Source organism: Populus trichocarpa, chromosome 9, assembly GCF_000002775.5.
Source record: "Populus trichocarpa isolate Nisqually-1 chromosome 9, P.trichocarpa_v4.1, whole genome shotgun sequence".
Classification (NCBI taxonomy): Eukaryota; Viridiplantae; Streptophyta; class Magnoliopsida; order Malpighiales; family Salicaceae; genus Populus; species Populus trichocarpa.
Genome location: NC_037293.2, coordinates 9150083 through 9166124, shown reverse-complemented (window position 1 = coordinate 9166124; position 16042 = coordinate 9150083). Strand labels below are relative to the sequence as shown.

General features: G+C 33.3%; 3 protein-coding genes and 1 pseudogene across 5 annotated transcripts; 3 read left to right on the top strand and 1 right to left on the bottom strand.

Annotated features, from left to right (window-relative positions):
* The first annotated feature begins 2896 nt into the window (after nt 1-2896).
* On the top strand, nt 2897-4065 carry LOC7490019 (probable carboxylesterase 12). The gene has a single exon (XM_002313067.4). It carries the CDS (start codon nt 2945-2947, stop codon nt 3923-3925), a length of 981 nt encoding a protein of 326 aa, XP_002313103.3. The 5' UTR covers nt 2897-2944; the 3' UTR covers nt 3926-4065.
* On the bottom strand, nt 4005-7589 carry LOC18102115 (probable carboxylesterase 12). 3 transcript variants are annotated; one of them, XR_008060098.1, is made up of 3 exons: nt 6366-7589; nt 5791-5954; nt 4005-4346 (listed from the first exon to the last, which is right to left on the bottom strand). XR_008060098.1 is itself a non-coding variant. In XM_052455773.1 (2 exons), exon 1 carries the CDS (start codon nt 7328-7330, stop codon nt 6389-6391), a length of 942 nt encoding a protein of 313 aa, XP_052311733.1. In that variant the 5' UTR covers nt 7331-7589; the 3' UTR covers nt 4005-5900; nt 6366-6388. The 3 variants fall into 3 exon arrangements, 1 of the variants encoding a protein (XP_052311733.1); XR_008060097.1 differs by having other exon boundaries at nt 5791-5900; XM_052455773.1 differs by having other exon boundaries at nt 4005-5900.
* Nucleotides 7590-10962: 3373 nt separating this feature from the next.
* Nucleotides 10963-12022, top strand: LOC7457524 (probable carboxylesterase 12; annotated as a pseudogene).
* A 1709-nt stretch (nt 12023-13731) lies between these two features.
* LOC7490021 (probable carboxylesterase 7) lies at nt 13732-15009 on the top strand. The gene has a single exon (XM_002313069.4). It carries the CDS (start codon nt 13822-13824, stop codon nt 14791-14793), a length of 972 nt encoding a protein of 323 aa, XP_002313105.1. The 5' UTR covers nt 13732-13821; the 3' UTR covers nt 14794-15009.
* The last annotated feature ends 1033 nt before the right edge of the window (nt 15010-16042 follow it).

The following is a 16042-nucleotide window of genomic DNA, read 5'->3' as shown; positions in this document are numbered from 1 at the left end:
GTTTTTTTTGTTATCCTGGATTTTTTCATTCTCAATGATGTTGGGAAGGGTAGATTAAAACTTGAAAAAAAATATTATTTGATTATATTTTTAGTTTTTAGACCAATTAAAATGTGTTTGGTTGTTAAAAATAGGTTTACAAGGGTAGGATGTGTTTTTCATTTTTTGGATAAAACAACTTGGACCCTCATTTTCTAATCACCAAAGTCATATTCAGTGATTGAAAAAAAAAACAAAAAAACAATGCATCGTCCATTAAAATTTAAGGTGAATAGTATATTTTTCACACAAAAAAAAGCACTCTGAGTTTTAATTTTTTTATCTTATTATTTTTACTTTTTTACTTTTTATATTTAGGTTTGTCTTAAATATACTGATCTAAATTATGTTTAAATAATTATCTAAATATGCTAATATTTTTAAATAATATTAACATATTTTATGGTAATTTTAATAATTGTTTTATGAATAATTATATATAAGCCTAATTTGCATAATTTTCTAACATGTTAATTGGTTTCTGGTCTTTTGGGTTGGACACGTGGTATAACTGGAGGAGAGATTTACGGGGCGTTTGCCATAAGTCATACCTCACGAAAATTCTTCCTCCTCTTCCTTCACTAGCAACGAGTTATTGCTCATAATATTTAAATGTAGTGATAAAGTATCGTCTAGATTAATATTCTCTTGTTATCTTTTTTCTTTATAATCGGAAGTGTTAAAGGCAGATTAACTCCTGGAAGGTTTATATATATAAAATATATATATCATATTATCCCACTACCAGCCAATTTTGGAGTAGGTGAAGTTTACAAGAACCCTGTGGCCTGTGGCTATGGGCGTGCTTCTCAAAAACAGATCAACTCTTTTCAGACACAGTACCATGTCGGCCAGTACTAGTACTGTTACGTTGGTTGTCACATTAATATCTTCTTGAACCGTTTAAAATTATAGTTTTGAAAGTAACAATTTTTTCTAATCAGATTTCCGAATGTTTTTTTTTTTTGAAAAAAAATGACACTTGGTAAGATTATTAGGAAAATGAAAAACTATCTAGGAAATAAAATAGTTTTAACATGTGTTTTTTAATATTAATTTTGCTCGCAGCCGTTATTTTTATTAACAATTATTTAATTATCTTTTTTTTTGTAATAAAATAATTAATAATTTATAACTTGACCTTTTAGTTTGATAAAACTAATCTATTATTTTTCGTGGTTTACGACTAGAGAAAGAATACGAACGACCACGTTTTACCAATAAAATATTATACTTTGGTGTTTAAGGTTGATTTTTACGGGGGATTCCATAAAAGTGGTTTTTGATTTTTAATCATGCTATGAAAATTGGTTTAGGTTTGGATTTTTTTGTCAGGATTAATTTTAAGTCTTTAGGCATATTTGATGCCTCCCTAGGATTTTTTTTTAGTGAAATGATAATGAAATTTAAGTTTTTAGAATCTAGATAAACTATACCTTGATTTTTCAGCAACCAAAGACCACCTCAATTCTTGTTGTTTTTTTCTTAAAAAAAATATTTTATCTTTCTAGAATAAAATAATTTTTAATTAATATTACTACAATAAAATTTAGAAAATCACTGTATTATGTCTTTTTTCTTTCAAATAAAATTTGAGCTTTCATGGTAACATTGTCATTGATTTATAAGAAACTTATAAAAATCTAGTGTGCATATTTTTTTTTCAAAACTTGTTATTTTATGTTTTTTACAATACTAGTAATTATAATATAATTGGTTATAACAGGGAAAAAAAGAAAAAGACAGAATCACGTCCTCGAATGAAGTTTGTAAGCAGGCAGCTATAAGATGTATCTGACGTTTTAAAGTCGAGGACCAACGTTCATGCGCGTTTAAAAAATATTTTTAAAAACATTTAAGGGTTTTTTTTTTAATTTTTTATTTAAAAATACTTTTTTAATATTTGTAAATTATTTTGATGTTATAATATCAAAAATAACTTTTTAAAAATAAAATAAATATTATTTTGATGTATTTTTAAGTAAAAAAATACTTTAAAAAACAACCACGGCCACACTTTCAAATAAAAAACATATTTTTTTATATTATAAAAAATCCTTATATAACAATTTTCTCTTCAAAATAATTACACGACAAACATAAAAAAAAATTAGTATTTTGAAATTTTTACGACTAATATCTACCAGTTAATATCGTATCATATTTTTTTAACAGTAACATTATTTATTATACAACAATATTGATATAAGTATAAAATAAAAGAAATACTATGGCTTGGGTTTTTCCGAAGCAGGGCGGATATGCTCATAATATAATAAAAGTATTAAGAAAAATATCATAAAAAGTTTCTTCGTGTCTGGGTTAGAAATTTATGTAACGATTTTTTTTTTTTGGCAGTTGAAACAATAATTTTAAAATTTAACCTGCCCTTTCAAAGAAGTCGGCTAATCCAAAATTAAATCGGGCTGAATTTAAAAAAAAATAAAAAAATAAAAAACAAGTGTGATTAGTTTGAAAGAATATTAAATTAATATTTATTTTTAATGGTATTGAGATACTTTTAAAAAACAATATATATCAAAATTTATATAAATTATATTATAAGTTCTAATCTAGTAGTTTAAATTTTTAAGTTGAGATGATTTTTTATAAATATTTTTTTTAATAGTGTTTTGAATTCTTAATATTATTTTTTAATTAATAAAACACATGTAAGTTTAAATTTAAAAATTTTATTTAAAAAATTATATAAATTATAAGATCTCACCTGGTAATTTCGTACGTGTCATTGATATTATGCTGTCATATGTTAGAGGTTGACAAAAAATGTTTTGCTGCTGAATTAAATATTAATTAATTATTACGTGTTATTTCGATCTATATAAGGGTAGCCAGCCATCGGATTTTTTTGTCAACTATCTCCCTCAATTTCTTGAAGATAATCATGTTCGATATCCTCGATGTCATCTCTACTGGCTCAACCGAGCCTGACGTTGCCCATGACTTTTCCCCAGTTATGATCATCTACAGAGATGGCAGGGCAAAGAGACTCGTGGGCAATGAAATTGTTCCCCCTTCTCTAGATCCCAAATCAAATGTTCTGTCCAAAGATGTTGTCTACTCACAAGAAGAAAATTTAACTTCTAGACTTTTCCTCCCAAACAACATCAATCCCAACAAAAAGCTCCCTCTTTTACTTTACTTTCATGGCGGAGGCTTTGGCCTTGAGACTCCCTTCTCACCCACGTACCATAGCTATCTCAACACATTAGTTGCAGAGTCTCAAATAATCGCCATCTCAGTTGATTATAGAAGAATCCCAGAACATCCCATCCCCATTCTATATGGCGATTCATGGGCTGCTGTTAAATGGGCTGCATCTCATGCCGATGGGGATGGTCCTGAAGAGTGGCTAAATAGCCATGCTGATTTCAACAAGGTGTTTTTTGCTGGAGATAGTGCTGGTGCTAACATAGCACATCACATGGCCATGAGGTATGGTGAAGAGAGATTAGTCGGAGTTAATCTCATCGGGATTATTCTAGTACATCCTTTCTTCTGGGGCAAAGACCCTATTGCCAACGAAGTTGATGTAGGCGAGACAATACGAGAATTGATGGAGACTATTTGGCGTTGTGCGTGTCCTACAACAAGTGGATGCGATGATCCTTTAATTAATCCGATGAATGATCCAAAATTGCCTAGATTGGGGGGCAACAAGGTGCTTGCTGCTGCTGCTGGGAAAGATGTGTTGAGGGACAGGGGGAGGTTGTATTGTGAGACCTTGAAGAACAATGGATGGGGTGGAATGGTTGAGTTTATGGAGGCCAAAGAAGAGGTTCATGTTTTCCATTTGTCCAACCCTACCTGCGAAAATGCTGTGGCTATGCTTAGAAAAATTGTTTCTTTCATACATGAAGAATAATGACTGGATGCGATTTGTTGCCTCTGATTGTTGTTAGATAGCGCCACTCTTCACATCTTTAATTTGAAGTAACCACAGCTACAATAAAATACACTACCAGTATTTTATTTAATTCAAAATAATATTTACAAATTTAAAAGCGTTTGAATATTAGAAGGTTGGGAACAGTCATGAGCATTTAAAACCATTAACGTTGCCCTTTAAAAATGCCATCTTCAACGACATCCTCAAGGAACCAGATCTTTATGAAATATCAAAGACATTCTGGTCAGCGGAAAAACTCCGGAGATGGCCCTAGATTGCTAGCAAGATAGCAACGGTGGGGGATATTCCGACCGCTGTCATCGGAATGGAGCGGAATTGACAGTCCTAGTTGAGAATCTGATTCCGACTATCAAAAGAAATGATTGCAGACGAGTACCTACACAATGCACATCCACAAAAAAAGGACGACACTTTATTATATTCTTCTGCTAATGAGGGTATTCTAGCTCCACTTTTTCTTATGTTTATTATATTCTGTAGATACAAAAAATTAACGTGTTTTGAGCATTTAATTAGAAATTTAAAGTAACAAATTTTAAAATGATTATTTTATTCTTAAAAGTATACATATATAAGAAAGATTTACAAGAAAAAGAGTAGATTATGCCTAAATATCCATGGCTTTATCTTTCAAAATACAAGTGACTTAAAATATTTTTTTCTTACAAAATCTAAATTGAGTTGGTAGATATTACAAAATTTATGAATAAGTCATTTAATTGATCATGATCCTAAATTCTTTAGATACGGGGAAAAATTGACTGGATTGTTGAGTGAATTTCATCTAGTAAAAGCAATAAATCAGAGACAAAGGAAATGGATAGATCCACTATCGTCACGGTTACCTTACCTAATTGCTTGATGATACAAAGCTCATCTTGCAGATTTTGGGTTTTGATACTGTGTATGTGTTATGATTGTTTTTTAAAATATTTTTATTTAAAAATATATTAAAAATATATTTTATTATTATTTTTTAAAAATAATTTTTAATATTAGCATATAAAAATGATTTTAAAATATTAAAAAAAAATAAAGTAAAAAAATTAATTTTTTTTTAAAATACTTTTAAAACATAAAAATAAAAACAGTATTAATTAATCATTTTACTCTTTATATTCGGAAGCCCTAAATTTGCAAGATAATCAATAAACTGCATCTAATTCGGAAGCCCTAAATTTGCAAGATAATGGATGACCCTCCGGTAAACAATTATGTTTGATGTGACGTGGCAGTTCAACCATTATTTTGCTACTTTTTTATTTTTATTTTTAGATAATTTTAATACATTAATATTAAAAAAATTTATTTTAAAAAATTTATTTTAATATGTTTCTCATTAAAAAAAACATACAACACAACAGCAACAATAACAGCGTGTAAGAACATCTCCAATAGAGAAGCTAAATAGATAGCCAAAAATAAAAAAATTAATATTTTAGCTTTTCTTTACTTGTTTTTCATACTTCAAGGAGAAAGCCAAACAAAATATTAAAATACCTTTCCTTTCTCATAAATACTATTTCTACATATCTCTCAAAAGAACCAAAACTAATAAAGTGGAGTTAACAAAAGAATAAGCCAATTAAATTTAGCCATGTCAAAATCATTAAAAAAATAAAACACTTATTTATTCCACTCTAATAGAATTAGCTTTTCAAAAGGGTTTTTTTCATTGAAATATGCATGATAAAAAAAAACTATACTTATACTGTTCAAAATACTATTTTATCAATTTATCTATTTAAAATAGCATTTTTTTTATTGGAAATGCGTTGGAATTAAACCCATGGTTACGAAGATAGTAGTACTATACTAACCCGGATCAAGGGATAATTAAACTCAAGTTATATAAAACCCAACACGGCATCTATCATCATCCACCTCCCAGATATCCGTCCACGTCGCCATGAATGAGAGTTGAAAATATCTGCATATAATTGGAAAAGTCCAAAAAATTCACATGGATGACCCTCCTGGAAACCTATCATGACATGGACATAGCGACGTACTGGTCAGCAAATATTAAATTAGCTGGGCCTCAAGATTCATTTTTCTCTAATGGGAAGAAAAATAAAAACTTACGACGTCGTACTTATTGTCATTCACACTGAGAAAAAATACGTAGCCATTCATTAACGACTAATAAATATATATAAAAACAATCAAATAAAATATCTGAAAGCTTAACCTGGTTAGAACTAGATGTATTCTCCAAATCATCATCAAGAATTTAAATAACGAAGATGACACGAGAAATAATTTCATGCGAGCATTTCAGTCCAATATATGAACTGTCCACTCAAGATGCAATTGCAGAGAGACTGAGTCTCAATATGCCAAAACTAACAAATAGATGATAAAACATGATAGCCTTCAATTAAAAAACAAAAACCTGAGAGAAACTCTCCCCAGATCCTAGGCCTTGTCCTGATTCAGGAAAGAAGAGATTTTTTTAAGCATAAGCCTAGCGTTCTCTCCAGGAGGAGAGAGAAGATGGAACACATGACTCTCTCCTTTGGCCTCCATGATCTCCACTTCTCCACTCCATCCATTCTCCCTCAACTTTTCATAGTAGTGCCACCCCCTATCTCTCAGCAGATCCTTTTCAGCGACAGCAACAAGCACCTTGGAGCACTCCAGCCCAGCCAAGTTTGGATCGACAAGTGGATTAAGTAGGAGGTCATCGCACCCATTTGATGTAGGGCATGCCAGACGCCACAGACCTTCAGCAAATGCTCTTTGTGATGATTCCCTGGGCTCATTACCAATAGGATCCTTACCCCAGAAGTATGGATGTGCCAAAACAATCCCAGCAACATTAACACCAACTAGTTTCTCTTGACCGTGTCTCATGGCCATCTGGTGTGATATATTAGCACCGGCGCTATCCCCATTAAAAAACACCTTGCTAAAATCAGCATGAGAGTTTAGCCACTCCTCAGGCCCATCTCCATTAACATGAGATGCAACCCATTTGAGGGCTGTCCATGAATCATCGTATGCTGCAGGAAGAGGATGCTCAGGTGCTCTTCGGTAGTCTACGGAGACTCCTATAACATTAGCCTCGGCTACTAAGGTATTAAGGTAATTATGGTAAGTAGAAGAGAAGGCAGTTTCTATCAGAAAGCCTCCACCGTGAAAGTAAACTAGGAGGGGCAGTTTTTGGTTCGGATCTGTGTTTTTTGGAAGGTAAAGTCTACAAGATAGATCTAGCGCAGGTGAATAGACGACATCTCTGGACATGACATTGGAATTGGGATCAACAGGAGGGACGATATCTACTCCCATAAGTCTCTCTATGTGACCATCTTTGTATAGTCGAAGAAAAGGAGAGAAATCTTGAGCAACTTCCGACATGGTTGAGCATTCTTGAAATTGCGGACAGAGGACTCGGTTATTTCAAAACATATTTGGAAAAGGCTTGAATAAACGAAATCTTCCTACGGTTTCATGACTTCCTAAAAACTCCTTTTTATAAAATATTGTAATCTCAAGTTGTGACAAGTATAATAGTTTTTAAATTTAAATAAATAATATCTTTGTCACAATCTAGAACTGAGATTGATATTTATTACTTTTTATCACAATTGTAATGAAGATAACAAATAATATTTATTTATTTTTTAAATTCAAAATTCAAAATAGTTTTTTTTTTAAATCAATAAAATTGCATCTGCACATTGTTCTTCAAAGAAATCACATATGCTATCTTTGATTTTGAGTCACATTTATCATCTATAATTTTATAAACTACACTATTTTTTCTATTAAATTCCCAACCATGTTATTTCCTCATCATTTTATTACTACCGTGATACTTTGAAAAAGCTCCCTGTCCCAATGCTATTAGATGCTGCCGACTCGCGATGGTAGGGACATTATAGTCATCTCCACTGGACGGCAATATATAATATAATGAAAATATTTTTATTTTTAGGTGAAAGTAGCTTGACGCCAGTTACAGGATGATGGTGGGTGAGCGTTCTCGATGAGAAACAAAACTGAAGATCCTTCACTCTATGACGTGGTCATTTTTAATTGCATAAGAAAGGTCGACTGGAAATATATAAGTCCATTTTGTTTTTTCTGGGAGTAAAAGGGGCGAAGCCCAAACTAAGAAGTCAGAACATTTATCATGGACAAAAAGCCCAACCATATCAGTTATATTTTACCCTTCTAGAGAGAGAATTCCTAACTTCAAAGTTTATAATTACTAGTTAAAGGGGTCATAATTACTCAATATATATATATAAAGTATCATTTTTTATAATTACTTAAAGGGGTCATAATCTTAGTGCTTTTGAATTAGGAACTATATACTAAGTATACTTACTGAAATAATTAGTTAATTCTTTTATCTTTTAAAATCCAATACTAAATCTTTATATTTTTATATTTGCTTATAACTCAGTCCTTTTACCAGTTTTCATGATGATTTAATTAATTTCTTTTAATACACCTCAATTTCTAATTAAACTTTACAATCTCGCCTACACAAGAAAAAATAGAAAATACATTTAAAAAACTTAATTTAAAAACTTTTAAGAATTTTACAATCAACTTTGGTCAGGGCCGGGGATTGCTTATAATTTTAAAAGCAACAAGGACTAACTCATAACATCATAAAATAAAAAATACATGAACTAAACTACAATTTACTCTACTTATTATCTTAAGAAAATTTAGTTTATTTTTCCACATTGGGAGATTTGTGCGTGCTTTGAAAAATGTTAAATATTTGTTTTTAAGAGCTCATATAAGCCATTTTAAATATTTAAAAAATGCCAACATCCATTTTAAATTTTCGTATGATTTTGCTATAGAATTAAATAAGGGGAAATATGATATCTGTAGCTGATTGAAAATAAAATGTTCTTATTAATATTTCTTTTACTTATTCATTCATCCCTGAACATCAGTGATAAAATCAAATAAATTTAATATTTTCCCCTTATAACTTAAAATAAATTTAATAATAAGATATTTGTCATCTATAATATAAACATGCATATCACCTGTGTTTAAAACTAATCATTGAAATGGATTCCACCCCTAAATTTGACTTTATAAAATAATTAATAACTAATAAGTAAAATTAAGAAACTACCTACTATCAATTTAATTACATAACTTACATATTATATTAATCGATCATACTATATTATTCATTTTAGAAAAAATATTAAATTTCACAAAAAAAAACATATAAACTCTCCAAGTTCATATCTTAAGAAATGCATATATGCTAGCTGCCTAAAACAATGATATTATAAATTATAATCATCACTAAAAATAAAACTATTCCAGTCAAATAATAAAAGAGACGTGGACATTCACGTGAAAAAAATATATTTTCACATCCCCAAGTGCTTGGAAATGTGATCATGCTCATTTTAACATGGAATTACATTCCTAATTTTGTGGAAAATATACAGCAAAGACATGCATGTAAATCCCAGCCGGAATTTAAAATTTCCTAACCTACGTACCAAACACGAGAATGTCATCTCAAATTCTTTCGTCCAAAAATCCTTAAACATCTCTACACCAAACATCCCTTAAACATCACAAAGGATTCTTGAAAGGAGAATTCTACGATGCCTTTGAATAATCCAAAAGCATTGCCTTGGGAAAAACATCCATTTTTTGCTTTGTGATTATGGAATTTTCCGCAACCGAAGAGATTATTCCAAAGACAGTTCAATTCGAAAACAATCATATTTAACGAGAGCAGTTCCCGATCATAAGTAGGTGGTAAAGTCATGATATTGTAAGGACTATTGACACCACTTATCTCCATATTGGTATGATATTGTCCACTTTGAGCTTAAGCCCTCATGGATTTGCTCTTGGGCTATACCCAAAAGGCCTCATACCAATGGAAATATTTGTTCATCCTTATATACCCATGATCCTCCCCATTTCTAGCCAATGTGGGACTTTGGTCATATACCTAACAATCCTCCCCTCGAACAAAGGACCACCGAGCCTCCCCTCAAATCGATCATTCATCCGTCCACTCTCTACCAACCAGGATTCTTCATTCTCTACTTCACCGTGTTGGGGTCAGGACACGTCCATGAAGCATCCGGAGAGCACTACCTGACTTGAGAGTTTTTGCTCTTTCTAGGTCAACTCCTCTTCACCGTGTTGGGATCAGGACACGTCCATGAAACATCTGGAGCACACCGCCTATCCAATAGAGCTGATCCATGGATTACATCGTGATTGGGGGCTCACCACCTTTTGTTCGGCATTCCGAGGATTCATCCATCATGGCTAACTCTGGAGCCTGGCTCTGATACCACTTGTAAGGACTATTGACACCACTTATCTCCACATTGGTATGATATTGTCCACTTTGAGCCTAAGCCCTCATGGATTTGCTCTTGGGCTATACCCAAAAGGCCTCATACCAATGGAAATATTTGTCCATCCTTATATACCCATGATCCTCCCCATTTCTAGCCAATGTGGGATTTTGGTCGTATACCTAACAGATATCTCAAAAGGTCTTTTTAAAATCAATCCGGTTTTCCTTCTCGTTTTCCTTCTTCTCTTTCCAAACGTGGCTTTCCAGAGTGTTTCGAAGTATTGAAGTAATTATTTTGTAAAATATTTTTTATTTGAAAATATATTAAAATAATATTTTTTTAATTTTTAAAAATTATTTTTACACATTAAAATAATTCAAAAACATATTAAAAAATAACTTTAAACAAAAAAAAATTCAAAACTTAATCCATCCCTATTTGAAAAGCAATACCAAACGGGCTTTTAGTGTGTCGACTGTCGATTATTGCTTTCCAAATCATCTTCCATTTAGAAAATGCGGATCTCGTTGCATTGTTTTACTCTCACATCCAAATTAAATGCTAATGAATTGATTATTATACACTAATTTCTAACAATATATAAGGGCTGGCTACCGCTCAGCTCTCCACCTCATTATCTTCAACATCAGAAAAGGGCGACATATTTTCATTCATTTCTTTCCACATGGGCTCGACTAAGCGTGAAATTGCCCATAATTTTTCTCCCCATGGTATCATAAATAAAGATGGCAGCATAGATAGACTAAGTGGCAACGAAATTGTCCCCCCTTCTCTTGATCCCAAAATCCAATGTCCTTTCCAAAGATGTTGTCTATGCACAGGAGGAAAATCTTTCTTCTAGACTTTTCCTCCCAACAAGCGTTGATGCTAGCAAAAAACTCCCTCTTCTACTTTACTATCATGGAGGAGGCTTTTGCATCGAAACTCCCTTCTCACTTACTTACCATAGCTACCTTAAAACACTAGTTGCCGAGGCTGAAATTATTGCCGTCTCAGTTGATTACAGGAGAGCCCCAGAACATCCAATCCCCGTCCCGTACGATGATTCATGGACTCCCCTTAAGTGGGCCGCATCTCTTGTCAATGGAGACGGTCCTGAAGAGTGGCTAAATATTCATGCTGATTTCGGCAGGGTGTACTTCGCTGGAGATAGTGCTGGCGCCTGGCGGTAATATAGCCCATCACATGGGCATGAGATACGGTCAAGAGAGATTACCTGGTATCAATGTCGCAGGGACTGTTCTAATACATCCTTATTTCTGGGGCAAAGAACGTATTGGCAACGAGGTTAATGAAAGAGAGGCAGTACGAGAAGGGATTGATGCTATGTGGCATGTCGCGTGCCCCCTACGACTAGTGGATGCGACGATCCCTTAATTAATCCAATTAAGGATGCAAGATTGCCTAGCCTGGGGGGCTCCAAGATGCTTGTTTTTATAGCTGGGAATGATGTGTTGAGGGACAGGGGGTGGCTGTATTATGAGACCTTGAATAAGAATGGATGGGGCGGAAAGGTTGAGATCATGGAGGCCAAAGAAGAGGTTCATGTTTTTCATTTATCCAATCCTTCCTCCGTCAATGCCGTCGCTATGCGTAGAAAATTTATCTCTTTCATGCATGAAGATAGATAGCTGAGTATATATATCTGCATGTAATCTGTTACTTCAATTCTTGGCTGTATCATACTATACGACTCTACATGTTATCTAATATTTCATCGAAGAACCAAGATTTATTAAGAAATTATGTCCATCTAATTAGATAATCTCAAGTCCAATATAAAAGCTCACGAATATATATATAGACCTAAATCAATGGACATTAATTAACTTACCAAAAGTTACAAGTACCTTAATATATATATATATAGTCATTGATCAAGTTAATTACACAGTATGTGTTAGAATTATAAATAATCATTAATGCTAATCACCCACTAGTAACCTATAAGTAATATGGATTAATTACATTCATTAACTCCAAACCAAAATATATATGACATAGATTAATCATGGTTTAATCAAATATGAATAATAATATATATCTTTTAATATAAGTTGAAGAATACCCTTCCGTGGTGTAAAATAAATAAAGCAAATATAAAAAATATCACTAAGTACTATCGAGTAATATCAATTGTGTACCCAAATTATCTTTTATATCAATTTTATCACTAAATTATTTTTATTTTTCAATTAAGTCAACTTTCCTACAAAATAACGTTACTTCTTAAAAAAAAGTATAATTTAAATAAAGATATAGGAAAAAAAAACCTTTTAAAATAGATGAAATTAAGTTTTTAATTAAGAGTTTATAAAAGTTTGAAAATAAAATTGATATAAAAAAGATATTTGATGAAAATATTAATTAAGACTACCTATATATATAATATAATATATATATAGTGGTATTCTTGAGATTTGCATAATTAATTATCATGTCATAAGTCAGCATTAATCGTGTTTTTAAATCAATAGTTTGTCGTCATTTTTTACTCTTTATAAATTGTTTTCTACTTTTTTCATCACTTTTCCTTCAATCTACTAGATCTCTTAATACATGTCATATAATATCGTGACGCGTACAGACACGAGGAATTTTCCTTCAATCCTACTAGAAGGAAATTATTATATACCAAATGGTTTCGAAATCTTAGTCATGTTCTAGAATCCAAACGATCCCGGAAATTCTAAAGCCACCTCGGGGGAAAAAAAGAGGGATTTTTCAAAGGCAATGCTCAACGTGCTTGTAGAATTCCTCCTCAAAAAATCATATTTTACGTTTAGTCGTCCCTCAAGCACCATGGATGCTTTTAGTCCAGAATATACTAAATGTCGGTGCGTTGTTTGGCTTGCCTAATACGTCGGCATTAGTAAATCGTAGTAGGACCACCCTTTCTGAGATGGTAGTCGACCTTAATTAGTTACAGAAGAAAAGGATTAAGGATTACAAGACTGCTTCATGATAATTCTCAAGATGGAGGGGCCCTAAGCATGAAACTTCATTCCTTTTAACAGACTTTTCCCTTCTTGTTTTTTTTTTCCTTTTTTTTTTTTATATAAACAAGAATTAATCCCATGATTAATATCCATGCCTTTTTTTACTTTGTGTTCAAATTGATAAATCCATGCGATTCTACAATTTAGCATGACCTTAAGTCTCTGTTGGCCAATAAAATTAGTCAAGTAATTAGGTGCCAGTCAATTCCTGACGTTCTCCTGGAATTGCCTTATTTGACAAGCCTGAACGTAGAATTATAGCGTTTGATCCATGCGATCACTTTAGAATTTCAACCCATCTAGAAGACTTTTATGATGTCATTGCTGTGTTAGCGAAGAATCAATTGCTTGAGGATTTAAAATCAGTATCAGAGAACACCGTAAGAATTCAAATTCACCTTTGTCTCTGTCTTTCACCTGTCTATAAATTAAAGACCCTCCTCCATTCTTTTCTCATGCTACCACAACTTCATCATTTCTTGTAAAACAGAGGGAAGAGAAAAGACAAGCAACCATGTTTTCATACAATATGGACGCAGCCAAGGCTGACGTTGCCAAGGATCTGTCTCCCTTTATCATCTTATATAAAGATGGCAGGATAGAGAGGCTCATTGGCAACGAAATCGTCTCCCCTTCCCAGGATCCCAAATCCGATGTCCTGTCAAAAGATGTCATCTATTCAAAAGAAGCAAGACTATCTTGTAGACTTTACCTCCCAAAAGGAGTGGATCCCAACAAAAAGCTCCCTCTCCTAATTTACATTCATGGGGGAGGCTTCTGCGTTGAAAGTGCCTTCTCGCCTGCTTACCATAATTACGTTAACCTCTTAGTCGCAGAGGCTAAAGTTATTGCTATCTCTGTTGATTATAGGAGAGTACCAGAACATCCCATCCCTATTCCATATGATGATTCATGGGCTGCCCTAAAATGGGCTGCATCTCATGTCAACGGAGACGGACCTGAAGAGTGGCTAAATAAACATGCTGATTTAAGCAAGGTGTTCTTGGCTGGTGACAGTGCTGGTGGTAACATAGCACACCACGTGGCTATGAGGTTTGGTCAAGAGAAAATAATTGGTGTAAATGTTGCAGGTATTGTTTTAATAAATCCTTATTTTTGGGGAGAGGAACCGATTGGAAATGAAGTTAATGAATTAGAGAGAGTGTTGAAAGGGATCAGTGCAACATGGCACCTTGCATGTCCTAAAACAAGTGGATGTGATGACCCTTTAATCAATCCTACTTATGATCCAAATTTGTCTAGTCTGGGGTGCTCCAAGGTGTTTGTTTCTGTTGCTGAGAAAGATTTGCTAAGGGATAGGGGCCTGCTATACTGCGAGACTTTGAAGAAAAGCGGATGGGTTGGAGTGATTGAGACTATGGAGGTCAAAGGAGAGGGGCACGTCTTTCATTTGTTCAAGCCAGCCAGCGACAATGCTGTGGCCATGCTTAAAAAGATTGTCTCTTTCATACATGGCCAAAACTGAATATGTTTGTCTGTTCTCTTGTTTTCTTTCAGTGTTGTATTTGATGTGGTATTGGCCTTTATAGAAAGTAGAAACCCCACCCTTTACGTAAAAAACTAATAGAGCACTACCCCCAATTCTTAGACTAGATGTTTGTGCTCTTCTGGGAAGACAATTTTAGATTGTAACCTTTTCATCTTTCCTTTTTGAACCGGAATTTTCTTTCAGTTTAAACAAGGCACGAGCCCATTATAATTGTTGGACGCAGTCCAGAGTTACAAAGCAAGCACTTAATTCCAAAATCCCATATCAGAGGAGTATAAATTATAAAACACGCATAGACTGGCTCACTCAATAAACATCCGCCATAAGTATAAAGAAAGTTCAAGATTTCAAAACCGAGTGGCGAAGTCAAGTCTTTGGAATTTCCTATCTCAAATACGGACAGCAAGGCTGGATTATCTATTATAATTATCGGGGGGCAGCAAGCACCAAATTTAGTAGTATTTTTTTATGATTTAACGAGGATTAATAAAGTTGATATGGTGGCTATTGTTGAACCTCGCATTGGTGAGGTTAATACGGATAAAGTCTCTCAGAGTGGATGCTCAAGGTTTCTCAGGTGGTTTATGGATTCTTTGGAAAGACACTGCTAACAGGGTTCGTATTGTATAGATAGTGGAGGCCAATTTGTTCATATTGAAATTGAGAATGTGTCTAAAAGGCAAATGGTTATTTATGCCAACCCTTAGTATTCGTTGAAACACAACATTGTTTTACCATATAATTAGAATTATTGCTGGTTCTATGATACATCGATCTGGGTGTTTTTAATGAGATGCTTAGTCCTGCAGACAAAAAGGTGGAGCTCCTTTTGATTTCTCTCGTTGTTTGAGGTATAAACAATGGATTGATGAGTGTAAAGTGTAAACTTATTGATTTGTGTTTCATGGGTTCTTGTTTTACTTGAGGGGCCGGGGACAGGAAGCTATAAATTATGGCTTGAAAGAATCGATATGTGCCTTTTGCAATCAATTTTGGCTAATGAATTTCGATGATGCCATGGTTCTTCATCTTCCTCGGATTAAATCTGATCACCACCCAGTTTGTGTGCTGGCTTGTAATTCTGACCAGGCTGAAATGTGGGGCTGCTTTGTTGGGTCTCAAATTAGCATGGCATCTTTGATTCAAACATATTATTCTGAAAATGGATTCGTCTCTTCTGGTGGCAGCTTCGAGTGGCGGTTCCTCTTCCTCAATTCATTGTACT

Bases quoted from the DNA above. Each gene is read 5' to 3' on its own strand.
- LOC7490019 (XM_002313067.4), top strand. From the start codon at position 2,945: ATGTTCGATATCCTCGATGTCATCTCTACTGGCTCAACCGAGCCTGAC.
- LOC18102115 (XM_052455773.1), bottom strand. From the start codon at position 7,330: ATGTCGGAAGTTGCTCAAGATTTCTCTCCTTTTCTTCGACTATACAAA.
- LOC7490021 (XM_002313069.4), top strand. From the start codon at position 13,822: ATGTTTTCATACAATATGGACGCAGCCAAGGCTGACGTTGCCAAGGAT.